This window comes from Coturnix japonica, chromosome 1, assembly GCF_054131305.1.
Source record: "Coturnix japonica strain WE chromosome 1, WE-NBRP24, whole genome shotgun sequence".
Taxonomy (NCBI): Eukaryota; Metazoa; Chordata; class Aves; order Galliformes; family Phasianidae; genus Coturnix; species Coturnix japonica.
The window spans coordinates 58,608,665-58,633,256 of record NC_140663.1 but is presented as its reverse complement, the minus strand read 5'-3'; the positions used below and the strand labels follow the sequence as shown (position 1 = coordinate 58,633,256).

The 24,592-nt window shown below is 40.8% G+C and overlaps 1 protein-coding gene across 6 annotated transcripts in view; it reads right to left on the bottom strand.

The window, feature by feature from the left end:
- The window catches only part of TBXAS1 (thromboxane A synthase 1), a 238,587-nt gene that overhangs the window by 151,642 nt on the left and 62,353 nt on the right, over positions 1–24,592 (bottom strand). Inside the window, exon 1 of one of the 6 annotated variants that reach the window (XM_032445788.2) lies at positions 21,100–21,186. The exons of 4 other annotated variants lie outside the window; for them this stretch is intronic. In XM_032445788.2, the coding sequence (XP_032301679.2) occupies positions 21,100–21,120 (21 nt within the window). In that variant the 5' untranslated portion in view covers positions 21,121–21,186. Of the gene's footprint in view, positions 1–20,864; positions 20,907–21,099; positions 21,187–24,592 lie in introns of those variants that run through there. One more of the 6 variants, XM_032445781.2, reaches the window with a different exon arrangement.

Sequence of the window (24,592 nt, the reverse complement as noted above, 5' to 3'; positions counted from 1 at the left end):
GAATTCAAATTGATTAATCTGAAAGAAGGTGTGTAAAATTTATTCCCAAAAGTGCCTATAAAGAAATCTGTTTTTAACAAAACTGCAATATTTGAAAGTCATACTGCATTGTGTTTGTAACTTATCTATGGAAAAATAACACATCTGACTGCATTAATCTGCATTTATATTAATTCAAGATAGACTATTGTGATCTATCTTCATTTTTCAAAGAAAACTCACAGGCAGAGTAGAATGCTTACATCTCATATTGAAGCTTTCTTATTTTAAGACATGCTGCAAAATATTAGCTAGAACAATATAAACTATTATAAATATATAAAATACAGACATAAATAAACAAGACCTCATAACATGCATGCACACTAAAAAGAAAACCTGTTAATCATAAGTAGCTACCTCATTTATCACCCTTGGGTGCTAACTTAGCACCCAAATGAGCCACCACCTCTATTCCGCCTTTCATAAAGCCATTCAGTTCTTTAACAAAAGTGTGTTTTCTTATTTGATTGCTTTTTGATGGTTTGATTTTTAATCCTGGAGTTGTATATATTTATTTATTTAATGGGACAAAATGTTTCCCAAAGTCCACTCAGTTCCAACCCCAGAAGGGCTGCCCCTCACCAGCTCAGGCTGCCTGGGGCCCCATCCAACCCAGCCTTGAGCATTCAGAGATGGGGCACCACAGCTCCTCTAGGCAGCCTGTGCCAGTGCCTCACCAACTTCTATTTAAAGAATTTTCACCTGACATCTAATCTAATTTTCCCTTCTTTTAGTTTGAAGCCTCCTTGTCCTATCACTATTAAACAGTGTGAAAAGTTGGTCCTCCTCTTGTTCGTAAGCACCCTTCAAGTACTGAAAGGCTGCAATGAAGTCTCCCCAGAGCCTTCTTCGAGCTAAACAAGTTCAAATCCCTCAGTTCTTCTTCATCCCTTGGCTAAGCTTCCCTGTGGACTGCAAGAACACAGGTACATATTGCCCTCTGCATCCACCAGCTGTGCTCCCGTGAGCCAGCATGAGTTCAGCATTTACAAGAAACCTGTGCTTTGAATGATTCTGTGAAGAAGCCTTCCAGAGAGCCAGCTTCTTGGAAGCACTCTGACTTGCTACCATACTAGGGTCAGAAAGAGCACATTTCAAATCAGGTTTGTTAACCGATAACTGGTTTTCCACTGAGCAATCTCCTAAATGATTGCACTGGCTTAAAATTAACTACATTTCTCCCACCTCAACGTACAGACCTGAAGGACAGGAGGAGGGATGGAGTTGAAAAATAACCAGGATAATCAGGACAAAGCATCCTTGGGAGCAGAGGCAGCCCTTGTTTGCCACACCCCAGGACGCCCCATCATCCCACTCTGCCATACAGCCCCAGCATTACCTGTCCCTGCCAGCTGCCCCAGTCCCACTCTGAAGCTCCATATGGTGTGGTGGGCATCCAGAAGAACCTCAGTCTCACTGAGCTGCTGGTGAAACACCAGTACACTGCTTGCACCAAGCCCTGGGATGTGACAGTGACCAGAGCACAGACAAGGAAAGATATGTGTGCATCTCTGTCTGCAGCCAGGAAGATAGTAAGGAGATATGGTTGAAAAGGAAAGGGAAGAGAAAGGTGAAGAGAGAAAAAAGTAGTGATGAAGAAACCACTACTACAATTGATAAAAGTTTCAGAAATGCTATAAAAGTAGTAGTTCCTTATTTGCTCATCATTTGCAGTTATAAATCAAAATCAACATCCCTATCCATCCCTGCGAGATTTTCAGCTGACTTCCACAGGTATAACCCTTCAGTTGGATGGAGGTGAAGGCAAAGTAGGGCACTAACATCTGTCCTAGATAGCCATGGGGAAAAGCCAATGGACCATTCCAGGTACACAGTCAGGAGATATGTCACATCCTCATAGGCCTGCCAGCTTTGCAGCATCATTCCTGAATACAGCCTCTAGCAGACAGGTACCTTGAGAACTTCCTCCTCCTCCTATGAGTCATGTTTGAAAACATAGCAAGCCTCATGAGAGCTACTGGCAACTTTATTTATTTATTTTATATCACCAATGTCAGTCTGCTTCCAAAAGTCATTACCGTGGGTTTGTCAAGGTTTATAATTCAAGCTGTTCTACAGAAATGGAGGCAGAGACCTCTCCTCAACTCCCAAAGACCAACCTTGTGGGTGAGCACAAGGATGAGGAAACAAACTGAGAAACTGTGCCTAGTGGACACGTGCCCAGTGGTTCAAACAGCCATAAGTGAGGAGCTACAGTTTTTTTTCTGGGGGGGAGGGTTTAGTAAATTAGAAATAGAGAAAAACGTATCATCAATTTATATATCTCTCTATGTATATTTTTAAAGGAAAACAGAAGGAAACTGGAAAGCAAACCGGTGCACTATGTTATGAGATGACACCATGCACATCAAGAGGAACTGTACACACATTAAACAGTAACAGTGAAGTGTAAAAACATAGTAAGTGATGCTGTTCCAGGACAGAAAAAAATAAAAAAATAAAAAAAAAATCACTTAGCCTCCTCTTTGTCTGGAAGCTGCAGAATACAAATTGTCATCAAGAACAACTCAAAGAGGGTTCGAGCAGGGTGAGGAGGGGTATGACATCCTGCATGTGGCCCCTACATTGAGATACCAGCCTGATGACAGTCCATTATCAAACAAGATAATACAGGAATATAAAAAGCTTCTTCCCCTAAAGAAAGCATATTTTACAGCATCTGGTACACCATGGAAACAGCAGCTCAAGTGGGCTGACTGCTGCAAACCCAGAAGGCTTCTTTGTTTACATGGCTGGCGGTTGCCTCCCTACAGGGAATTTGCATTCTCCCGTTCCTTTGAGAATGCATCATCAGCTGCATCTGTGGGCAGAACCACTCTCAAAGCCAAATCCTGCTCTGACAGATACAGGTGTAGTCCCTATGGAAGGGAACAGGATTTAGGTCTGCATCAGCCAGAACAAAATCTGGCCACTGCCAACCATCTATCTTGAGACATGAAATATTGAGAGCTCAGACTGAGCAGCATGTAAATCAAAGGGCTTCAGAAAGGGGCTGGATGGGCTCAAGTACCCCCTTGCCTTTTTTCAATAGATTCTGCCACTCCAAGATGGATTCCACAATCATTTTATCCTTGCTAGTTCCTGACAGTTTCAAAAATCTGCAGCAATGTCATCTTCCCTCTGATGAAAATGGGTGTAGGTACTAAGCCAAAGATCTTAGAAGTATCTAGTAGTATTATCTAACATGAGGTATATCTGACCCATTCTCATCAGTTGCTTAATAACTACGTATCTCCTGAGCTGAAAATTGGGACTTAAGAGACTTTTTAAGCTTAATACTCAAGCTTAAGTTAATCCAAATTGCATGGAAGACACTGCAAAATTTCAACTTGCTGCAGCTGGAAAACAAGGATTATGAAATTAAACGAAGTTTTTAAGGGTATATATATATATATATATTATATATATACATTATATATAAAAATATATAATTTTTATTTTTTTTTAAATTATTTTTTTTCCCAAGGGGATCATAAGGTGCTCCAGGCAATAGCTTAAAATCCAGACTCCAGAAAAGTGACTTTCAGAATGCAGTAAGGATATAGATGTTATGTGCCCATCAAATCCATTACAAGTAGAACACATTACCCATGCAAGAACAGCCAAGAGAAAAAGGCTTCTTTTGTTACACCTTTCTGAAAAGCATCACAGTGATAGTAGTGGATCAAGAGATCCTCCAACCTCTGAACAAACAAGATATGACAAAAATAAATCAAGGGTTTTGATTTGTTTTGCAGTTCTGTGTGTGTCAACCCTGATATGAAAAAAAAGCATACCTGGATCTGGGGGGCAAAAGGGTATTTGCACAAGTGAGCACCTCTTGGCTTGATGATGTTACAGCTGGTGTAACCTGATGGCAGTACCTGTTCACAGGGATCTGGACTGACCACGCCAAGTCATTTCACTTATGTTCCCATAGAGGTCATTAGCTAAGACAACCTGGATTCAAACATGTGACTCAAAAGCAGAAAGACGCCATATCCCATTAACAGTCCTGTATTTGCTCCACCCTCCCCTTCATCACCCTGTAATCAGATGTGATTCTCTGTTTCACTGTGATATTAACTGAGACATCATTGTTTGAGCACATACCTCATATCTAGAGACAAAAATCTACACAACTGTCAACGGTACAGAGTGGCAATGAATGACAGCATTTATAGGTGAGATTTTTACTACTGAATGGGCTTCATTGCCTTTTTTCCTTAGACTGCTTGGAAGTGCTAACAGCCTAGTACCCTAATCAACATATATATACACCAAAACACAAGCTAGAATTTAATTAGAACTAAGCAGCATCTGACTGCAACCCACTTTGATGGAATGACCACTAGATTGTACATCATCTCCAGTAATAACCCTAGCAAAAACACTAGGATGCCAGCATACAAAGAGGAAAACAGCACGAACTTCTAACCAGTCTGATTCCAAGCCATGTATGTAGTTTGTTTGCTTTGATCGTTGCCCTTAATAGCTGTCCTCTATGTAATTTTGTTTAATTTATGTGTATGCCATTTTAGATTTTAAAAAGCACACATAGCCTTTTCACATTTATTAAAAGCAGTCTTCCTACCCTTAATAGTTTTAAGAGAGGTTAGTGTTATGTAATTAAGTTAATCTTCATTTGTAAAGGCTAATTAACCGAACACTAATTGAATCTGCATATGAAAATTTGGACAATGTGTTCTCATTATACAATTTAAAAAATTACCTGAACTAAATACCAAACAAATTATATATTATCTTTTACCTATTCAGGTCTCAAAGAAAACCTGTGCTGGCAGGTTCCTGTGTATGTGCTGTACTACTTGCCATCTTCCATTGGCAGCTGTCATAAACAGTTTGAAAACCCCTTTCGAGCTCCTTGGCCAGAGTGGCCAAAGGCTCTCGGGATTGAGTCATCTCACCCAGAGGATCACATGGCTCAGTATGCTTCAGTCGTGCCAATTCACCTGTCCCAAGTCTGCATGCAACAGTCAGCTCAAAGTCACCAGGGCAGTTTTGGCAGGACACTACCCTTTCACCCCCAGAGATCATCTCCCATTTAAGTCCCAAGCAGAAGACCCAGGCCTCATCTCATTCTCTTCTGCCTGAGTGTGCCTGCATTACAAGAGGGAGATATGTTTTGGACCCATTTGGGCCCTTGCTTGAGACATCATACCTTAAAACAAACAGGTTTCCAAGAGGGAATCAAGAAATGCATATCATCCTTCCTGGTATTTGTTGTCTTTCCCCATTAACCTGGTTAATGGCTGATTCAAATAGGCTAGTTACCAAAGAGAGGATGGGAAGAAGGGGAAGCCAAGCAAGCCGGACCTCAACAGCAGTCCAGACTTCTCACTGCCATGGAACACACACAGTCCTCACATTTTATCATTAACTCCATCACATGTTCTTAGGATTTATATCTTAAGTCCCAGCAGTGTCATGGCTGCACAAACAGCTGCAGTCAGTTAACATCCTCTTGCACACCACCTCTGGCCCACTGGCAATAACCTGACACCTTAGGTGCAGGAAATACCAAACAGGAAGACTGTCAGAGTAGGGAATGGGAAATGGGATATAAGTTGTTTACCCTTCTTTGGAAAGGCAACGTGCTCTCCAGGTAATGGAACTATGGAAGATGGATGCATCAGTATTACATTCTATCTGGCAGTATTCAGGGAAGTTAGTACAGACTGTGCTCAGGAAATCTCACCCATGAATGGTGGAACCCCATGAGTGTCTCAAGGGTCACCCCTGGGACAAACTTTGCTCAGTGCTTTGAGGACTGAATGACATAAGAAGCAGAGAGACATTAGCTAAGAATCCTCACCATGCTGGGTTGAAAAGCATCCTCAGCAAGTTGAAAGATTTGGATTGTCATCTCAGAAGAAGTGGATGACCCAAAGAACCTGAACAACAGCAATGAATGAATCTTCACTTCAAAACAAGGCTTCATGTCCTAAGGGGACTATGTTAACTCCAAGATTTCCTGGCATAAGAGATTGTTTGAAGAGAACATGATGGAGAAGAACAAACTTAGACAGACACATCAACCGCAGGATAACAATGAACAAGTATTGTTCATTGCTACAAATGCAGTTAATCTGGGATATGCCTTCTCTAGAATGCTGCATGCAAATCTGACGAGCCACATTCAAAAGGAATGAATTAAAAATGGAACGAGTCGAGAGAAGGGTTACAAGGATCCTCAGGGAACAGAAGGCCTGTCTTACAAGTAGTAATTAGGAGAGTTCATTTTAGCAAACCAAAGGTTCATTTTAGCAGACCAAAGGAAGCAGATATGCTTGCTGTCTATAAATGTACAGGGAGTAATCATCAGGGAGGGAAAATATCTATTTAATATAAAGGCCTACATTACTAAAAGATCAAATGAGTATAAACTGGCCATGGATAAATGTTGCTAGGAATTAGATGAAAGTTATAGACTATCAAAGTAGTAAGATTTTAGAACAGCCTCCCAGACAGAACAGCAGAGGCAGAAACCTCAAAAAGGGTTTTGATGCAGAGGACATGATTGGATGTGAATACTCAGAAAAAAACGGAGTGTAGGATCAATAACCCAGCTCATCTACCCTAGCCCTATGCTTCTTAAGGTGTCATACAACTGCTTCCAGAATGAGACTCTTCTCTTGTGAAAATTTCATATATGCACCACACATGCACATTCTCAGTTGATTTTTTCTTAGCTTTCCAAAGCGTTCCCATGTAGATATAGCCTCAGATATTAATTTGGTACGCTGCATTGAGACTGCAGTGTTCCTTTTGTCTTTCTACTTTCAATCTCATTTCACTTTACAAACTACATTTCCACAGCATCTCTGGGATGGTAAGTGCCCATCTGTCACAGGTGAGGAATTGGAAGTACACAAGATTATGCAGTTTGTCAAATGCCACACAAGAAGTCAGTGGCAGAGCCAGAGTTGAGCTGTAGATTTTGCAGTCCTCCTTGGTATCTTACAAAGCCATTCTTTCTCTGCCACCTAAAAAGGGCAGTATGTGAGATAGGAATATCAACACATTTGATCTGTTCATGAACTTCCAAACATATCGCCTGTGGTTGCAAAGAAAAGCAAAAGGGGGGGAGGGAGGGGGGGGAGGAGAAAGCACATATGTGATAAACTCTAAAATGCTTTAAATAGAGGGAAGTTTCTTCCTCACTCAACTGTTATCTTAAGATTCAATTACTCTTATAATATGCATAGCTACAAATGGAATTAGTCATAAAATTAACCAGGCCCCCAGATTACTCCAGCTGCTGTATTTGATTCTCCTGATTCTTGTAATGATGAATTCTCCAGACTGATTACAGTGGCAAAAATAATATTTCTTTTTATCTATTTGGATGTTGCCTGCCATTAGCTTAGACCTTGTTTATATCTGCTGTAGAGCTATAATTGCCACCTTACTATTTTTATTAGGACTACTATATAAATGTCTAAATATCACAAACCTGTTGGGTCCTTATTTTATTTAATAGTAAATGTCACAGAAGACACCTAGTCAGGCTACTTAGAAATATTATAGGAAACAGAAAACACATTATTATGAAGACATGCACATAAAGAAATACTATTTGTGCAATGAATGTTCATGAAAAGGCTCTGGATGAGGCCTTACAGACTCACTGCAGTTTCCGAGCCTGTGATAATACAAATGTATAAGAAGTCAAGAAATTGGAAAAAAGAGAGAAAGGAATGATAGATCTTGTTTCTACTTGACTATAATTTCCACTGAACCTCTTCTAAGTTGACATCTTCCCAAACTGAGTGCAGTTTTCTCCTACGCAGTCTCTTCTTGTACATAGTTCTACTAGATCACTATCCATCTTCACTGCATTTCTTAATATTACTATTTCCTCAGATTACAATAGGAAAATGCAGAATTACAGTGCTCTCTGTTAGAGCGAATTCGTTGTACCATAGAAGACCATTGCAATGTGTACTTTTACTGTGTGCTTAATGTCTCTCAGACGGATTAGCGTAAGCATTCATCACATCACTAATAATGAATAAGTTCTATTACTTTTCCACACTGGCCTCCCTTATGAGGAGAAAAAAAGCAATTGCATGATCTAAATAAGTGACAGCTACTTCTTGTAGGACAGACAGGCAGACACGCTAGCTAGATCTATGGAAAATAAATATTTTGGGAGTACTCTGACAATGCAGTACTGTTTTAGGGAGTAATACACTGGCATGTGGAGAAATAGAGGTTGACAACTTCCCCAAGAAAGGGAGGCAGGAACCTATCTTTCCTCCAAGATGTTTCTGCTTACAAAAAGTGCCATTTTTCTCTGATGCAGCAACAGCAGATTACTATAGGTTATGGAAATGTCATTTTTCATGATAAAAAGACAGTAACTGTCTCTTTGGCACAACAGAGTACAAATAGAATTTGAAATACATACTGGAACTGGTACATGTCCATATGTAAATCTTATATGTTTATTTACAGAATTAGAGCGACGGTGTTTAACTCTCTTTTTTGATAAGGACTCTGGGCTATCTCACATTGCCTTAACTCACTAGCACCCAAGCAGGCATCATGTAGACAAATGGATTTCAAGGAAATGCTCAGCTTTCCAAAGCAGTATTACTCACTCAGCAGATGTTAATATCTCAGCATCCTCAGAGATACTTCTACTGTATGGGACTAGGGATCTCTACTGTGGTTTATGAATTGATTATAAAAATTAATGACACTTAAGTATGTGACCACAGTCTGAAATTATGAAACAAAGATCTGAAGGAACTAAAAATCAACGCACACTCCACCTGTGTTCAGCTCCCAAGTTTTAATTGTTTACTGTGCCAACACAAGGACACAAACCAGGGCCCAACTCAAAGCACTGTGTAGGGAGTACTCCATCAAGGACAAGAGCTGGAAAGAGGATTACCTGTAAAGGGCATTAACCATTCCACTTAATGCATTACTGGAAAAGAGTCAGTCTACTTCTGTATTGTATCACAGCTGGACAAGCCCAGCATCCTCTTGTCCGATTTCCATCTTGTATGGATGCACACTTTCAAGCATGAGGGCAGAGAAGCGTCCCTAAAGACTGTGCTGCCCTCTGATGCAGAACGGAGCATGCTGCTGTCTGCAGCATGGACAGACTTATTTTTATTACTATCACATGGCATCTCTGGAAAAGCCACAAGGATAAGGTCAGGCAAATCTGCTTCACACACACACACAAGTGCCAAGGTGAGTCTGCACTCTTGGAAATCCTCATCCTATCCATATAAACAAATGCTTAATGTACTTCATCCTGGTCACAAACTCATAATCCATTAGGTAGGACAGACTTACCCTGAACCACAATAGTACACATGGCATAAAATCCTTAAGAGAACAGAACAGTCTTATTTCTCTTGGAAGAAGATGAGCCACAGCCCCAACAGTTACATCAAACCATGCAGCTGATTCTTAGTCTACTTTAAAATAATTATTCCAAAAAATCTCCATGTTTCCATTAAGTAAGATACTGTTCACGTTTCTCCGGAAGCCAGACACTGTAAAGACCCAAGCCACCCAGGCAGCATCTGGTAGTATCCAAGCACAGAGAAAAGACACACTGAAAAACCATGTCAGGCCTCCCTGGAATAAGACAGACTGAAACACTCAGTGCCAAGCCCAGCACAGGCTGGGCACATCAAGTAGAACAGTAGGAACTGGGACAGCACAAGGAAACTAAGCAGGAGGCTACAGTGGAATGAGAATTTGGGACAGCTCTCATGATCAGCAAAGGCCACCAACCAGCACCAAGATTGAGCACAGGGGGTGCCAGGAAAAGGCACAGTCAATTCTACCTTATTTATCTATCTGGTTGTCTTTTTTCAAACAATGAATGATGTTATACAACCGCAAGTACCAGATATTTTCCAGAGAGCTGATACATTCAGCAGCCATTTCACAGCTACAGAGAAGAAAAAAGAGAGGCTTGGCATCCCCCATTCAGTACAATGGCTATGCAGAATTAGCCACTCTGGCACAAAGCATCAAGTTGAGAGCAACCACTGCCCTTCCCTTTCCCTGCAAACTTGCTGCATTCCTAGGGGACTGGGCCACTGGCAGAAAGGAACCAAGGCCTGGGACAGAAGACAACTCTTCCATTACATCCTCCTGTAAAGCAACAGCCTGGAGGGACAGTAAATGAAAGCAACAGCAGAGAACAGCAGAAAAATCAACCTCCTTATGAAGACATCAGCTCAAACTGAATACTGTCCACTCCTGTACTGTACTGTATTTTTTACTTTTCCAGTACCAAATCACCACCATAATGCTGTTGAGAGGATCTGGACATTCCTCGCTCCACTGCACAGCCATACTGCTCGATAGTAGTTCCAAGGTAGGAGCTTTTTCCAGGAGATCCTCAAAGAAAAGGAGAGTCCTATCTGGTAAATGGCAAAAATCCACATAGTTGGCAACTCGAAGAACAAATCTGTCAAAAACTAAGAACTGAAATAATATGAACTGAAATGTTAAGAAACAGCGCTAAAAAAATTAAGCTAACAACATTTGTTCCTGGTTTTTCCTCCACAAAAAGAGTTAGAGCAGTCAATACTGGAGACTCTGTCATTCACTTATGCCCAGGAAAGTAAAGGGGCATCCTACCACATTACTGAGCATAGCAGAACACCCTATCAAAGCTATAAGGAATCCAGTCAGTGTGAGACCTGGCAGCAGCCTATTAACTAGCTGATCTCTAAACCCAGCCCTTGCACAACAGGTGCATCAGGAAATACTATCATGGCCAGAAGGTGGATGAGTTCCTGATTCACTGTAAGGCCTCTGTCAGGGCTACCATTAAGGCTAAACAGTTCTGTGGCTGTTTAAACTTCAGGGATAATACTGTTGTTTCTTTTCCTTCCTCCTCTCCTCAACCACTATAAATGCTTGGCCTCTCCATCAAACACAAGGGTCAACACCTCTTTTTAGTTCAAGAGCAAAAATATACAATCTGAAAGCAAAAATAAAAGCAAGATCCCCATTGAAGAGCATACATATCTATCCTTCACTCCTGCTAAAATTTCAAGCTAAAAACGTTATACACTCAGACACATACATATTAGAATTGCTGTATGTTTATTCAGAACAGCCTCAGGTTAATTAAATGACAATGCAGGATGCCAAAGAAAATCATATCCTTCAAAATACAGACAGCTATCTTCACTCCTGTGGAACAGGTTATTTTGAGACGATGAGTGATTAAATTCAATTAAAGCAACAGCTTTGAAGCACCAGCTTCAGAGCAGGGCTCCTCTCTCCCCAAGACCCTTAACCTACTAGCTGGATATTCCCTTCCATCCAAAACCTTTGTGGGGTACAAAGAGAGAGGTGGGAGAAAGAACATTAACAGCCTCTTTTTATGGTAGCCAGTTGTCAGAGGAGGTGGGGGAAAACAAACCACACAGAAAACAATTGCCAATTTGTGGGCTTGACCATTTAAAAATGAGTCCCAAAATAGTATGCTAAATTGTTTCACCCAGAGCAAAATTACCCGTGGATACATATGTATGCACACATAAACAGCATCTCTTGACGCAGTGCTGATGGTGACTGCAGTCAAGGAAGAAACGTTATTACATTGCACATTGTGAAAAGACCACAATACAGTAATTATTCTGAAAGGTTTTCTCAAAGCACAATTATTAAGCTAACATCATCCCATTATTGTTTGTTGCTATGGAGATAATATAATCAATATATTTTCTGGATTGATTTTTTTTAATACTACTAGCACGTTTCACAATACAGCAAGATTTAATGCATTAACTGATTTTAGTTTATGATTGGCGAAGTCTTGAGGCAATAGATTGCAATCCATCTCACGCCTATTATTCTATCAAGACATTAATGCCAAAATCTCTGCTTCAAAAGCAAGTTTTCCTTGTTGAAAATGAGAAAAAAGGATACTAATTTCTGAGAAGAGATGCAATATTTCAAACATGAATTTAAACACTTCTTCACATTTTTCCAAAGCCAAACAAAAGCAACTAGACTGACTATAGAAGCAGTAGAAAAGCAAGCTGTATTTGAACCCTAAACTTCAGATGCTTTTTATTCCCGGGGATTTTTTGAGTTATTATCCTCCTCCTTGTAATATGAACTGCAGCAAGAAAAGAATTTGGGAAAGAAGCAGCAATTGAAGTGCTGAGCGAGAGTCCACTGGATGCAAATGCATTTTACAGCATTGCCACAGCCTCTTTCTGTGCAGTCATGGAGGAGTCAAGCAGCAGCTGTTTCTATGTCCAATGAAGACATCAGACACTTCTCTGCTGATCTCAAGGTGGTGAAGCAAAACTGTTGTAGTCAGAGCCCTCAGTTTTGCTTCACCCATAAAATCCCAGGAATCCCTTTTCCAGGTCTGTCTCTACAGCTGATGAACTGTTCACAAATCAGACGACTGCTATGGTGTGGCACAGTGGTGAGACTGCAAGAATCTGAGTCTCAGTCAGATCTTTGCAAGGCAGTACATCATATACAATGTTAAGAGGCTTTTGACAGTGACATTTTATCTGGTTACCTCTCATAGGAATAGATGGACTCACCATTCTGCAAGGTCTCAAAGCCTTTTAACATATCTTACCCATAATTACACAGAGGGGGTATTTCTCCCATGTGACTTCAGCCATGCTAAACTACCTTCCCCTCATTCACTTTCATAGATGACTGTATTTCACCAGCATGGTCTATGCTCAGATCAAGATACAAATAAAATAAAACATAAATAAAAGGAGTTATAGCAACACACGGAAGTAACAACATCCAGCGATTCTGAGAATCACAGAGTTACACTTCCAAGTTCTACAGTGGGGACTTAGCTGCTTTGGGTTAGGCACCAGCATATATGACCACCAGACACAGTATATACAGCAACCTGCATGAAAGGTGAGATTACTCATTACAATAATTCCACCTTCTCTCTTCTCTAAAGGCATCAAATTAGGTGATCTTGTCTTTCTACTTGATGGGAGCTGGCGTGCACTAACTTAACTTCTGGACTGACTGCAGGGAAACCATCAGAAATGATTACTGACAGATTAGATTTGTTGCCTGTGCAACACATCTGGCCCTTCTGGCCCAGGGGATAAGTGAAAAAGAGTTAGGAATTCACACTCACATCCCACCCCCTATAAGACTGTTCTGCTGTCACTAACCCAAACAGAGCCAGGAAACGTTTATAAGCCACCCTTGTCCTCCCTGGTCCACTCAACCAGGTGGTTTTCTTCCATTGTGTTTCTGATGGATTCCACTTTTATCAAAATGACTCTGAACTGTTGCCTTGTTCTGCTTTGCTTGTGAGCACAGATTTTGCTTTACCTTAGTAAACCATCTTTATCTCAACCCACAAGTTCTCACACTTTGTACCTTTCCAATTCTCTGCCAAACCCACCTGGGAAGTGTGGGCGAGTGGCTGAATGGTGCTGAGCTGCCTGTTGGGTCAAACCACAACACGTGGGCATGTGTCACAGTGGACAAGATAGGCACATGCATATGTGCCTTTCCACCTTGTTTACTTTTATGCTACTTTATAAAGAATTCTTCTGTCAGAAAGAGGTTAGAAAAGTAGGTATGATACGCTGATTCAAACAGGGTATTGTCACATGTGCAGCCTTAAAAAGGACACCATCTGCTAGCTTATCGGCACAGTAAAGCATTGCTTGATACGCATCATCGTTTCCAATATGAAGAAAAACTTTATTTGTTTCAAGCCACTGACTACATGCTGTCCACCACAATGCATCATCATGCAACTACCCAGAAATTCTGCAAAAATAAAACCTAATTTAGTTGTGGTCAGCTGGGGGATATCAATTTTGGTAACAAAAATGACACGATTACACTCCCAAGCAACCAGTCTCAATAGCAGATAGACAGCACCTTCAGTAAACTGGCTACAGGACTCATTTTAACACTCATTCAGATAGAGTAGATCCCACATGTGAGACTCGATCTCAGTGTTGCAGGAGTAAGATGCTACCTAAAAAAGTAAAGCAATCAGAGCCCCACAAAAAAGACTGATGCTAATCACACTTTGCTTATATAGCAATTACAGAATGTATCTATCTTCTTCTAAACAAAAATTATATATATTTTCGTTTTTATGAAGTGAGTCACAAAGATATCCATGAAAAACCTCAATATAACTCCACAATGCAAATAACAAATTCTGCTGTTGAGAGGATGCTGAGCTCACAAACAGCTGAGAATCATGCAGCATCATGAAGCACAGCACAGAGGCATCTACTACAGGGAAATCCTGCCTCTGGGCAGCAGAACTTCTCCTGCTCAGCTCTGCCAGTCCAGCTGTGCTTGGCCAGTAGGTTGACCCACTGGCTGCTGCTGGGACCCACAGACATATCTTTTGTAATTCTCCTCACATATATAACTCTGCTTTAGCTGAAACAGAGATAAGATAAAGACCATACACATCTTCAGCCTTTCCACAGGTCACACCAAATGCAAAAGGCCCTCATGGACTTCCTTCCCTGCTGCCATCACAGCTAAATACAACCTAACCCACAGTGCTTTGGCTCTTAACTATGCAAAAAGGTTGATCCAAGCTGGAAGGCTGGAAGCAAAGCCGGCAAAACCACGTCGCAGTCTCAGAGCTCCCTTTGCAGGCTCCGTAACAGTGCTGTGCTCGGGGAGATGGGAGCTGTTCAAATGTTTTGACAGAACATGCCGATTCCTCGGGAATGTTTTTATTCTAGTCAATGTGCCAATTCTGCACAGATTTCCAGTGGAAAGCAGGCAGACAGTCTGGGTCTGGGTCTCCTGAAATAAAACAATTTCATCCAGAAAGAAGAATGTTGCATTTTCAGACTACATTTAACTTGATTTGTAATTGTATTAGTCAGTTTCTTTGATCGTTTTCAATTTTACCTAGAAGCTGCATTTCCTGGCGGGATCTAAAGAGAGGACAAAAGGCACCTAAACACTGTAGAAAATTAAACTCCAGCAGAGTACCTTAGAGGACTTCTGAGATCTAAGTTCAAGGATACAGAGCAGAGAGGTAAACAACACAGAAACCCCCCCAAAACCCACTAACTTCACACTAAATGAACGATGCCCTAATTAGAGTCACTTAGTCTGGTTCTACAAGAACCCAAACACCTTCATGTTTGTATTTGCAGTTGTCTTTCAAAGGTTTTCTTTTTCCCTTTTGCCTTAGGGAGTTATTTATAGGGCTATTATAATTTGAGGTCTGGTCTTCTCGTGGCAGGTCTTCCATCCAGGAAATGAAATAGCATTAGAAAATGAAATCTCACATTTATGAGGTCTCTCAGATGGCTCCCAGGGGCATTGGAGTGGGGGAAAGGTAGTGAAAAATATAAACACAAATATAACTACAAGATACTTGCGTAATCCCTAATTCTATCTGTCATGAACTATAAGAAACTCTTTATTAAAATAGAGACCTCTAGTATAAGGTCACCAACCGCAGCTTTTTTTTGCCTTCAAATAATCTCAGTTCTTCTCTTGCATGTGATGAAAGAGCTTTTCCACCATAGTTTGGCTGCAAGATGCTCCTGTCCAAGTCTGTCCTCATATGAGCACAAAGAAGGATAATTCAAATGCCACCCTTCCCTGACTGCCTTGACACACAGTTTTCACATAATATTATATGTTCTGATGTATTAACTGATCAAAACAGTCTTCATCCCTTTGCCAGATGTAACCCTTGCAAAAACATATATATATCAATCACTGATTGCCTGTACATATCTCTATGCACTTATTTCCTGGAATACTCCTACATGAAATACTCATGTAGAGCCATGAGGTGTTTTATCTTATCCAGTTTTTATCATGCGCTATTTTGACATGTAGAAATAGAAGCAAACAAACCCCCCAGAATGGAGACCTTAGGGTTTCCACATCCCCTTTTTATCTGTTTCACCCCAACACCTGCTCTTGCCATGCATCTTCTTCACTTTCCATGACTAGAATATAACTGTGGTGTTTGAAGTTCCAGTCAGCTTCCCAGAGAATTCTTAAAGAACTTAAATCACAATTACATGTGATTTCCTATGGTTCTTGTAGTCCAGCATTTACTAATGCTAGCTGAATTCCCTCTAGCATCATACCACCTATGAAAAGTTAAGGGCTTTGCATAATGCCATAAGAGAAAAAGGTCATTAGTTACCTTGCACAAGAACTATGGAAGGTGACAGAAAGTAGTAAAGACTAGCACAAGAACTATGGAAGGTGACAGAAAGTAGTAAAGACTAAATTGCTCTTGTTTTAATGCTTTGGTTTGTTCTTCCCTCAAGTTTATTAAGAAAATATATATTTGGGATCTTTTAGTACACATACATAGGTTTCCATTTCTTTTTGTCTTGCTTGTAATTCTCATTCACAATTCCATTTCACCACCACAAGAATGTTTAATGAGAAGCTGACTTTTTTTTTTCCTACCTGAATATTTAGAAGTGCTTCTTTTAGAAGTACAACTTCCCAAAAAACTTTTTTGCCTAAAAGTCCCCGAATATTTAAGAATTTCAAAACACAATGATAATAGCAGAGGAATAAAACGAAATGCTAAAATTACAGGGACAGCCCAAGACTCTGTCAGTCAATCTTCTGCACAATGAAAACAGAAAGAAAAGCCAACAGCTATTTGAAATACCTAGTTTTAAACACAGAGGTTTATTTTGACTGCAGAAAATCCTTTTCTCTCTCAAACCTGATCTGTGTCTAACTCTGGTTAATTCTGGTTTCACATTGCTGTCTATGCTTAGGTATGTACTGAGGCCTCAGAGTATGTGGATAATTAGATTGCATTTGATCTTTACATCTCTCAGACAATTTGGTCCTTTCTTACACTTCCACACCTACCTAGGCAACTTCCATGGTTATGCATTTTGGTCCAGACATTTGTCCAAAAAAAAACCACACAAACCAAGAAACACCAACAAGCAATCACCTGTTTCTCACAGCAGCAATAGCTGCTTTACCACATACGCTGCTGCTTATGCCCTCATGGCTCTGTCCCAGAACCCAAACCTACAATGCGCTCCCTACACTGCATTCATTTGACCATGTAAGCCAAGAGTGAGACCTAATTTCCCTTTCAATTCCTCGTTGGGAAAGTTACATTTCATTCACCACTTTCTTGAGGAAGGGTAAGGAACCCAACAGGTCATACATCCTACATTAAGATAAAGCCACAAGGAGAGAATGTCACCCAAAGTTCACTGTGGGCAGCTAAAGGCAGTACACAATTAACAGTGGGCATTTAGCAGCACATGTTTGAACAGACAGATCTGCAAAGCCTAGTATTACTCTCACTCCAATACAAAACCAAGCCCAGCCAGGTACACTAGATCAGACTTAGAGCAGCTGTGCCTTGCTACTTCAAGGAAAGAATGGAGGAAGTATTTGTTTACTACCCTTTCAGGACGACTTGATGTACAGAAGGCCAGCTTCTTATCTGAAGAGACTTGTCATGCTGTAAACATTTCTAGTGGAGCTTGGGTTAGCAGCACTTGTAAGAAAACTCTAATGAAAATAAATTGTTATATATTTACCCATATGCTGAGGAGCATATGGCTAATGCATTTAGACACTGCTCATGAAGTTAAGACTCAGCTAAATTTGTTGGCTCATGGATAATGACTGTTCTCAACAACCAATCTGAGCTGGCTATAATTTCAGCATTATAGCTGATACCTGGCTACTATTATAAAAACTACTGATGCTGCTGACATAGAACTTCTTTTTCTGACTAGATTTCTATGCATCAGAATAAGAAGTTGAGCAGCATTTGATGCCACCAAACTCCAGATTCACAGGTAACAAAACAAAGATTGCTCTAATTCACGGCACTACTGAGTCTACTGCTTTCTGTTTTTAATTTCAAGGAGTAACAGATTTGACATTTGCTTCAATCCTACTTTCCCTAAGCCAGTGTTGTACTGACATGAATATAGCCAAAACTCAATAGAAGATGAGACCTAGGAAACATTTCCACTTTAAGACCATGTGCAGAAGCCCACAAAGTTCACTACAACAGCCTGTTCAGTCATACCACTGCTCTTCAAGGTGAAGACCATGACTTGCATGATCACAGAAATTTTGGAGTTCAAGGCAAATTCCAGTTATACTGCGTCTATCTATATGCTGCTACCACTGAAATTCCTCATTATCTTAATTCACTTAACTATTGTGTAGCACAACTGTTTTATGTCCATTGTTGCTACACTGCCTAGCTTTAATTCAGTAGTATGCATTGCTTAAAGAGTAGGCTCACTGCAATAAAGACATTGAGGCCCTGGAACATGTTCAGAGGAGGGTAAACAAAGGAGGACAACAAAGCTGGTGAGGGGTCCGGAGCATAGGCCCTATGAGGAGAGGCTGAAGGAGCTGGGAATGTTAAGGGAAGTTGTAGTGAGCTGGGGGTTGGCCTCTTCTCTTGTGTCATTAGTGATAGGACTAGAGGGAATGGTTTCAAGCTGCAGCAGGGGAGATTCGGGCTGGACGTTAGGAAATATTAGTTCTCTGGAAGGGTGGTCAGGCACTGGAATGGACTGCCCAGGGAGGTGGTGGAGTCACCAACCGTGGGGGTGTTCAAGGAATGACTGGATGTTGTGCTGAGGGACATGGTTTAGTGGGAGCTATTAGTAATAGGTGAATGGTTGGACTGGATAATCTTTTAGGTCTTTTCCAACCTTGGTGATTCTATGATTCTATTGGTACCACTCAGTACTTTTCTGTGATCAGCATGCAAATACAGTCTCCAAAAAGCAGAACGCATGACAGATTTCCCCTACATCACTCCCAGCAGCCTTACGTCACTTTAGTGATGCAGATCTCTACTCAAATGGATGTTAGGCAGCCATTTCTCTGCTACCACCATAAATAAATAAATAAATAAATAAAAATCAAGAAGCAGTGGATTTCTATCAAAAATGGAATGAAATTGCAAAGAAACGTTATGGTCTTGTAAATTAACCTTATTCAGGTATCTTTGGTTATAGACCAGAGCTCAGGTCCACCACTGATTTACAGTTCTATTTGCTCTACATCTACCATCAGATCATTCCAATTTCTTCCAGACAACAAGCTGTCCACTCTTTTAATGGCAGCAGTAACATCAGTCTCCCAAAATCTACCAGAGAATGTCCCCATATAAGTCACTTGGGCACTGAATGAAGTGTTTCACCATAAACAGATGACAAAGCAAGGCATATGTACCAGAATATCATCCAAAACACTCATTTTGCAGGTAGGTAAAAAGAAGACAAGGTGAAACTAAAAAAGGAGCTTTGCTTATCCAGAAAATAAGAAACTTTTCCCCAGCCAGGCTTGCCCAAAAACACTCTGAGAGTACAGGGAAAGCTATCTCTCACTTTGCTGTGATGCCATTGAAAAAATCCCTCTTCCACATAGCTGTTAAAGCCTATTGCATATAGATAGCAATTGTCACAGCTGTTCCCTCCTTATTTCAAGAGAGCATGAGTACGTCAAAGGAACTGCCAAAGCATGGCTAAGAGAATACCAAAGACATGATGTTGCTCATCAATGAAATCTTCATTTCCTTTGAAAGACAACTACTCCACTGTTTCTACAGGAAACATTCTCTCAGCTGTCTGCAGTACTGCAAACAGAACAGCAGTAGGGCAGGCAGAAGGTACACAGCAATAAGCTGTTCCTTGGACTGCAAAAGGCAAAGTTCAGACCTTTCTCCTTTCAAAAGAAAAAATATTTCAAGAAAGCAACAGCATCTTTCATGACCAATACCATAGGGTCACCATTACCTACCAGCAAAGCAGAAGCGATTCACCTTTTTTCCATTTCATAAGACCTGCCAGTTGCCTTGTGCCTCATAATACTGTCTCCAGCTTCCATAGAAGTTATTTACGGAGGATCTGTTGACGTCATATCAGGGATACTTCACGAAAATTGCTATCAGATATATCAAGTGCAAGAACATCAATGATATCATGCCTGTACCTAAGGCTGTCTGAGGAGCATGCACTGAGGAGCATGCACCGCTCTCCCAGAGGCTCTCCCTGCTGCAGCCCCACAAGCAGAGTAAGTAGCTCGTATGAGCCTTAGCACAGCTTTGTCCAAAGACATTCTGAGAAACCAGAGGCACTGCTCTTGCTGCAGGGTGCCAATGGCATTTAGTCAGTTAATTGCCATGTCTCAGCATCCTGTATTAGGTTCCAACAACCAGGTACTCTTCTGACTTTGTCAGGTAATCCTACAAAGCTAATATCTGATCAAAGAAGGTGGCAGAGATTATCAGTTGAAACTAGGAAAATATACATATTTGAAGTGGAGGCAGACTGCACAAACAGCTTACAAACACACAAATATACACATAAAAACACATCTAATCCCAAGGTTTCTGTCACGTTGCAGACTGTAAAGTGTCTAGATTCAGATCTGCACCACATAGTACATTTCTTTTGACATGAACACACAAACAGGACACCCAGTCAAGAGGAGTTTCATGGAGATGACCCAAAGCACCCATGAAGTATAGATGATCAGAACCCACAGTGCGTGTGCACAGCCAGAGGAGATATACCAGGCTGGTCACCAATTCTATGGTCACCCTTTCTAGTTCCATGAAAATAGCCCACAAGTGGCAAAGCACATGCTCCCTTATCCTGCTTATCTGTGCAAAGCAGCACAAAGCCACGTGTAAGCTTTCACTATCAGTGAAAGCCACATTATTATTGTAATTAAATCCAGGTTCACAGTCTGAGAACTCCTCCCTCTTCTCTTCTTTCCCTTCAACCTCCCACCCCCCACTTCACCATTTGCCTTTCTCCAACCTTGCTTGGGCTTGCATGCTGTGTCATTAAATTCCAGAAGAGTAAATGCTGCAGCCTCACTCCAAGCACTGAGACACTGCTTTCTAGGCTGAAAATTAGGCACAAGGCTCATTTCATTCCTGCAAGGAGTCAGCCTTTTATTTTTCTTTACTTCCCAGTCAAAGGGGCGCCTGAGGGGAAAAGGTGATGTTTGCTCTCTGCTTCCTTGCTACATTCCCCCCTTGTCCACTCCTACCTGCCAGCCATAAAACAACATGCTCCAAGCAGATCCCAAACTGAAGGCACAACAAAGCACTGCACAGCCCCCACTCCCATTCAGCAGAAGTGGGCAGCGTCAGGATCCACAAGTAGGCCAGACAGAAATAAACAGAGTAAACAAAGAGTATCCTGTCCAAGTAGAGAGGGGCAAAAGAGAGTGATGGCCTTCATTAAAATGCAAGGCAGGGACACAAACAGCCAGTCCAAAGCATTGCTGGAGCTTGCTAGGAGCAATAGGAGGAGAAAAACATGTGTTCATGCCAACACGGACCTAATGCATATCACCCAGCCAGGTACTGGGAGCAGCGAGCTATCTGCCTACCAAGTACACAGACAAGGTGCACCCCAAAAAAGCAGAGCAGTGAGCTCCTGGCTGCAGCAGGGCACTGCTCTGTGGCTGGGCAGAGTACAGTTACAGTACCAGGCCCTAAGCTGCTCAAATGTCAGCACTAGTGACATTTGAAGGCATAACTGCCTTCTAAGAGATGAGAAATGGGGAGAAAGGCATAGCAGAGCCATAGCAACAAGTCCAGTGTTCAATGTGTTTCTTCAGGAGGAAGGGTAACACAGCATGTGTACGCTCCATTTTCAGTGCATTTGTTGCACAGTAAAATATTTACCCTGCAAATTAACAGGACAGTTCTGCTTAGTATTTCTGCAACCTGCCCTTCTCACTCACGCACCAGTATGGGCTCCAAAGCCCATGCTGTGCATACCGTTGCATCTCCTGTTTTATAAAGAAAGTTTACAAAATAAAAGCAACCAGTTTTCCAGATCGGTAAGAAAAATGCAGTACATGGAGAGACAGGGAAACAGACAGGAGTACCTAGCAAAACCCTGGTCTGTCTGCTGCAAATCTGCTCAGTTATTGGGAAAATTGAACACGCTGCCTTTTTTTTTTTTTTGAACAGCCTAATCATATTTACTATTACATCAGACCTACCCACCACAAATTGTTCTCATGCAATGGAAAGATTTTTAATCTAATACCTTTGACTCAGATGATTTCCCAGCTGCAGAACTGCAATAATTTCATATCTTCTCATTTTTTTAGATAAGCTGATTAATGGGGATATGTTTTAGATTCAGGGTGCAATTATCTCACTCTACTGTACTTGAGAGAAAAGTGGCAACATACAGTAAAGCAACATTGTTTTCCCCAGATCAGCTGTTAAAGTCTATTTCTTTGTGATGGAGATACGCCTTTTTTGTTGCCTTTCCCTTATCCTTCTAACTTTCAGCACTTCCTGTTCCTTTCTTAGAGACACTACATAATAGCCACTCTTATATCAGGCATTTCTCAGGCAATATATTTTCTTAAAGAAAAAAATCTTTCCAAACAAAAAAAAAATCTCATAGAGAAGACATTTTCTCATTTAAAATACATTTCAAAGTTTATTAAAAACCTCAATCCAGCTCCACTTGCAGAATAATAACGATAGCAAAAACAACCTTGAGTCCTGATGTTCTGTTAACATATACCTTGGAATAAAATGAGAAGGTTCACTAGCATCTGTAAAACTGATTCACACCCAAGTAAGCAAGGGAAAAAAGCAGGACAATTCTTCAACTTATGCCATTATAAGATGAAAAAAATGCTTACTCCTCCAATTTTTTTCAAAAGCTTTTGGTATTTTTTTCTTAAATTTCCAGGTCTGAGATTTACTTGGTTACATTACATCAGCTTGCTCCTCCATTTTTCCCTTAAATTTCTAGGGATCATTCTAGGAGGAAAGTTCAAAGTGTCAAGATGAGCACGCTGTTTGAACTGAAAGCCTGTATTTGTTGAAGTGTTTTGGTTTCTAAGTTTCATTCACATACAGAGGTTTTCAACACATGTGGATTTGTAGACCAAATTCCATGAGAAATACACAGGTTTCACATATGCATATTCCTGTACAGCACATGAGAATTTCATTACAGTGCCACGATACATGAATGTTTCTGATACAAATGGGTCATGAGCTGAAAGTTTCTTTTAGTAGGATCGTGGCTTGCATTCTTCCATGCTCAATGTTGGTGATACAGCACTGCAAGAGAAAGACCTGGCCTGTTAAGAGAAGCTCTTTAAAAGCCAGTTTGGTGAAAAGACATGGTTGTGTGAACAAGTGAAAAAGCTTAATAACATTGCAGCAAACTTGCTGCTCTTGCATCATTGTCCCAATGGCAGCAAAGTCTCTAAAACCTGCCCCAGCCCTGAAGAAGGTGGGATGCAGCAGTTATCCCTCCAAAGGAAAGCAGAAGCTGTCCTCTACTGCCTAAAGTGAGGAGACACGTTTTACAGTAACACACAGCCAGCAGAATAATGGCAGCCTTCCTCTTACCAGTACGTTGCTGTGAGTACTACTGCTAAACAAGTAGAGGCTCAGATCCAGAAGACATGGTAAAATATGGGAGAAAGAAGATTACAAAGAAGTTAGATTCATTCCTGCCTACTTCTACTGTCTGTAGAACTATAGACAGGAAAGATGGTGAAACACTATACTGCTGGACACACAGCCTGGTGGGGCTGAAGTTCTTATATCATCAACTGCCCAAAAAACATTTGGCATTCTTATTCCTTAGTACTTCGAGATATGATTTTATGGCTACCTTTAATTATTGTTTTTACTTGAAACTTAGTAAAATCATGCCTTTGTTAGCCTGTTTCAAGTAATTTTAATGAAAGCGATACTGTTAATGAAATCTGCCTGACAGATATGGATAATAGTAGAAACTTTCTGCTCATGCACTGGTAACAGTGTAAGACTACGTACAGCGTATCAAAATAACTTAGGCAGCTTTTCCTACAGCAAACTTTAGCAGGTGACTAATATTAAAAGGATTTTGCTACCAAAGAATGAGTCACTTCATCCCATCCAGCTGATTTTAAACAAGAACAATGAGGGTGAATCGGTCTGTATTCTATACAATTGGCATCCTCTATATCTTAGAGTCATCCTCTCAATTCCATTCAAAGGAATGAAGAGGAAGCAAGTCCACTTTTTATGCTAAATGAAATCAGATGTACATGTAAAACTGGTATTTAAGTGGGTTTTACCTAATAATGAGTCAGATATCGACAGAACAATCACCATGAAAACCAAGGTAAGAGGCACTACATTCTCATTAATAATTCAAATCTCAGCATGGTTATTGATGACTGTGCACTTAAAACAGGATATTGGGCTGCAGCTGGAATTAGCCCAGATTTCCTGAAAAGTTGTTGGAAAGAAACAGGCATGTCTGGGATGCTTTACCGTAGAAGTCTGCAACACGATGGAAAGCACAGCAATGACAGTACAGTGACAAGGTCCTAGGCTAGAGCAAACGAGGATTTGCTCACATACAACAGATGAGGGCACAGAAATAAAGAAAAGAAGCTGCTTATCTTCAGCAAGACTCAGGTACACAGGACCTCTAGCAAGACATCCTTGCCTCCACTGCCAACCCCTAAATGAGGTCTGTGAAGCAGTAAATCCTGGCTCCAG